We start from the raw sequence: 4,009 nt of genomic DNA, 5'->3' as shown, positions 1-4,009 counted from the left end.
ATCTCAAGGCACTCTACATCGTAAAGGTTAGAACTTATAAAATTATAGAGAAACCCAAAAGTTCCCACAACAAGCAGCACTGACGACTGCGGGGAGAAAAAAACCCTCTTAACTAGAGCTAAGACACCTCGAGAACCAGATTCAATGGAATTAGTGGTGATCACAACATTAATAGATGAACATTTCAAACATCCCTGTCACAGAGGTATCATTGAATCCACGGTGTGAGCAAGACAAACAGACATTCATTCACTCACCACCTGCACAGGGTTGGAGGCAGAGACCAGTCTGGGTCAGATACGATGAGAACTATCTGCATAGTGAGATGCCTCCAGAGGTAAAGGAGAAAAAAAATGTTGTTTGCATCTTTGCCTTTTTGCATAAAGAGTTCAACAGAGCACTGACTATTATCAGTAGAAGAGGAGGAGCTGGTGTTACATTTCCCTAAGTCTACACTAGAACTGGTAAAGTTAGGTGTTAGAGGTGAACACTGGCAGCATCAGGATGGAAGGGATCTTCAGTGCTGTCTTGTATCTCTCAGGTCAGTGAATTCCAATGTTTGTATGATGTCTAACAGGAAATCTGAATATAGATATTAATTTGAGTCCTCATAGATAAAAAAAATTACTGGTTTCATCCTCAGGGTGCCTCACCTTCTCCACATGCCTCCTCCATCAGTACCACTTTGTGTCTAATGCAAAGACTTGGACTGAAGCTCAGAGCTACTGCAGAGAGAAGTACACAGACCCGGCCACTATTGAAAACACTGAAGAAATGAAGAAACTTAAAGACACAGTTTCTGCTGCTGGTCACAGCTCCGAGGTTTGGATTGGCCTTTACAGTCATATTGACTGGAAGTGGTCAGATGGGTTCAACCAGAGTGGAGCTGAATGTAGGAGCTGGTGGCATCCTAATGAACCAAACTATTTTGACAGCAATCAGTTCTGTGTGGCAGTAACGTACGTTGGAGAACCGTTTGATTTTTTCTGCAATCGAAAAATGATATTCTTCTGCTACAGAGGTAATGATGTGCTTTACATTGATCTTTACTATACAATATAATGTATAAGATATGATTTTGAAAACCATTTTGTGATCTCGATAATATTGTTCTCAAACTTAACTGCAGGAACATTAGAGGATTCTGACTTTGTGCTAGTGAATACAACAAAGACTTGGTCTGATGCTCAGAGGCACTGCAGAGAACACTACACAGATCTGGTCACTGTGAGGAACGACACTGACAAAGACAAGATAGAGAATTTGACAATATCTCTCGATTGGGGATGGATCGGTTTGTACAGAGATCCTCAGATTTACTGGTCCGACGGGAGTAACTACTCATTCAGCTCCTGGTATCAGGGTGACCACCCACTTGGCTCGATGAAAGTCGTATGTGGTGTTGCAGATTTGGAGCAGGGAGGAAACTGGAGGTTATGTTCCTGTGAAGAAAGAAAACCATTTGTCTGCTACAGCGTCCCAAGTGAGAAACTTTTTGGTATTTTAGGGTTGCTTATTATTTATTTTTCCGTTTTTTCTGACATGCCTGATCAAACTTTCTTGTTGACAACATGCAGCCCAGAGACCAGAGGTTCCTCACTCTGTGTTTTAAACTAAAGATCTGAGTTGTGCTATCTCCACAGGAATAACTGTAGGTTTCACAAAACTATACACAACTTTAAACGTTTGTTTTGTTTCTCTCCTCGTTCTTTGTCTAAGCAGCAGTGAAGACGTTGGTGAAGATGAGGGTGAAGCTAGAGGACTCCTCTTTGGACCTGAATGATCCTGCTGTGAAACAACAGATTCTGAAACAGGCAAGTCTCCAAAATCCACCCTGAAACATTAACTCATTCATAGACCCTGGAGAGATGTATTACAGAGTTTGACATCATCAAATAACCACGAAGGAGACGAGTGAATGTAAAAAGAACTACAATCACAGATGTTCTACAATCCAAAGCAGCCACAAAAATGGAAAGAAGAGTTATAATCCTGTTGACTCCTTTAATTATTTTGATAAATTATTCTTCGAGGTATTGCTAATGTAGATCTGCAGTTACAGCTCCTGCCATGAAAGAGGAGTGTCCATGTAAATATCATCTTTCCAATAAAGACCAAAAATACCTCAAAACTAAATTTTACTTTGGGACCTGATGATGTTTATGTGTCCAGAGCTGCAGGATTCAGTCAAACCATTTTGATTCTAAATCCTTTCCTTTTAATAATAATAATAATAATAATAATCATTATCATTATTATTATCATTATATGAATTAATAGTGCTGTCACAAATACCATCATCCCCTGAATAATTATCACTGTTGTTTGTCTTTCTCTATTCTCTCTCTCCCTCTCCTCCAATCTCTCTCTTCCATCACCTCTTTTCCACCCTCAACTTCTCCCACTATCTCTCTCTCTTCTCTTCCCTCTTTTACACCCCCCTCTCCTTCTTGCCCACATTGAGTCTGGTTCTAGAGGTTTCTTCCAGTTAATGAGGGAGTTTTTTTCTCCACAGTTTCCAAAGTGCTGCTCATTGTTGGAACTGTTGGGTTTCACTATACATTTTAAAGTCTTGACTTTCTATGTAAAATGCCTTGAGATGATGTATATTATGATATATACGCTATATAAATAGAATTAAATTGATTAAAAACACATAACTCTTTTTCTTAGAGAGCAAAGGAATCTGTTAAAAGTATTTCAAATAGTCTCAATTACTGTTTTTCAGCTCCAGGAGAGATTGAAGGAGAACGGACTGAGTGGCGTCACCTTGAAGTGGAAAGAACAGGCTGATGGGAAAGTTTTCCACAAGGAGGAAAAAGGTTCTGACAAGAAAAAAAAGACTGAACTTTAAATATTTGAATTCAACTTTCATTGCGTGCGCCAATGTTTTATGTCTGCACGTATACACACCTCTATCACTGTACGCAGTTAAACCATACCAATGAATGATGTTGTTGTAAAACTAAACGTTGTGTGCTTATATGCTTAAACTGTGCGTCTGTGTATAAAGAGCATCAGGAACTTGATGCAGCCTGGGAAGAATGTCTAATTAACACCAGACAACATGTGATTAGTTGCTAGGCAGGTTAATAATGTTACAGCTGATTATTCTTATACTAAGGAAATGACAAAGACCCACAGCACAGGTCAATCCCATGTAAAACAGATTTCTGGCTGCAACTGTACGCTTTCACCAGACAGCACCATATATCCAGCATAAAGAAATGTAATGCTTGCGCCCCTACTGTAATGATTGTTTTTTGAACCTATATTAAGTGTGTAGAAATGTAATCCGAAAAAAAAATGCAGATAGACATCACCCGAATCTAATGGAGTCTGGAGACAGGACCTTCTAAATCGAGTAAGGCCTGAAACAGAGGCCTCCAGACCTCCAAGATTTATAATGGTGTCAAAGTTAGACCAACAACCACAACTTGAATTCACCATTAGAATCGACCCCTGATGAACTGTAGGGGGAGACAAAGTCGACTTGGGATAGTCTGACACCATTAGGTTTCAGGAGGAAGTTTTGAACCAATCAGGAGATGGAGAGATCCACCTCCTGATTGGTTGAACGGGTAACAGCAGAGATGAGGATGAGCATATAAGCAGAGGGTTTGAAGCTCAGTCTTCAGTTGGGTTCCGGAGCCAGCTCGGGTTTACATCTTGTAAAATAATAAACTCTACTGCATTGAACTCTGACCATCTCCAGTGAATTCTTTTGATCAACTATTGAGACTCCAGTAATAGCAAAGTATACGTGTTGGAAAATGAGTCAAGACTTAGCATCTGGTCCAGTATTAGACTTTTTTATCTCCAACAATGCATCCTGTAGAAGAGTCTGACCCTCATCATTAAGACTGTTATTTACACTTTATAAACAAATCCTTTGTTTTCTCACTCACAGGTTTGCAAGGGGGCAACAAATAACCACAGGTCTTTTAAATGTTTCTGAATAATTAATTAGACTCATTCATCACATAAATCCCATGAATTGACAGTGATT

The 4,009-nt window shown here is 39.5% G+C and overlaps 1 protein-coding gene across 1 annotated transcript; it reads left to right on the top strand.

Annotated features, from left to right (window-relative positions):
- The first annotated feature begins 422 nt into the window (after nt 1–422).
- On the top strand, nt 423–3,699 carry LOC128430661 (aggrecan core protein). Its single transcript, XM_053416769.1, has 5 exons — nt 423–541; nt 644–1,021; nt 1,130–1,483; nt 1,723–1,814; nt 2,729–3,699. Exons 1-5 carry the CDS (start codon nt 505–507, stop codon nt 2,852–2,854), a joined length of 987 nt encoding a protein of 328 aa, XP_053272744.1. The 5' UTR covers nt 423–504; the 3' UTR covers nt 2,855–3,699.
- Nucleotides 3,700–4,009: the final 310 nt, after the last annotated feature.

Source organism: Pleuronectes platessa, chromosome 23, assembly GCF_947347685.1.
Source record: "Pleuronectes platessa chromosome 23, fPlePla1.1, whole genome shotgun sequence".
Lineage (NCBI taxonomy): Eukaryota > Metazoa > Chordata > Actinopteri > Pleuronectiformes > Pleuronectidae > Pleuronectes > Pleuronectes platessa.
This window is presented reverse-complemented; position numbering and strand designations above follow the sequence as displayed.

Bases quoted from the DNA above. Each gene is read 5' to 3' on its own strand.
- LOC128430661 (XM_053416769.1), top strand. From the start codon at position 505: ATGGAAGGGATCTTCAGTGCTGTCTTGTATCTCTCAG. The intron at 542-643 runs GTCAGTGAATTC...TTTCATCCTCAG, and splicing joins TGCTGTCTTGTATCTCTCAG to GGTGCCTCACCTTCTCCACA. The intron at 1,022-1,129 runs GTAATGATGTGC...ACTTAACTGCAG, and splicing joins GATATTCTTCTGCTACAGAG to GAACATTAGAGGATTCTGAC.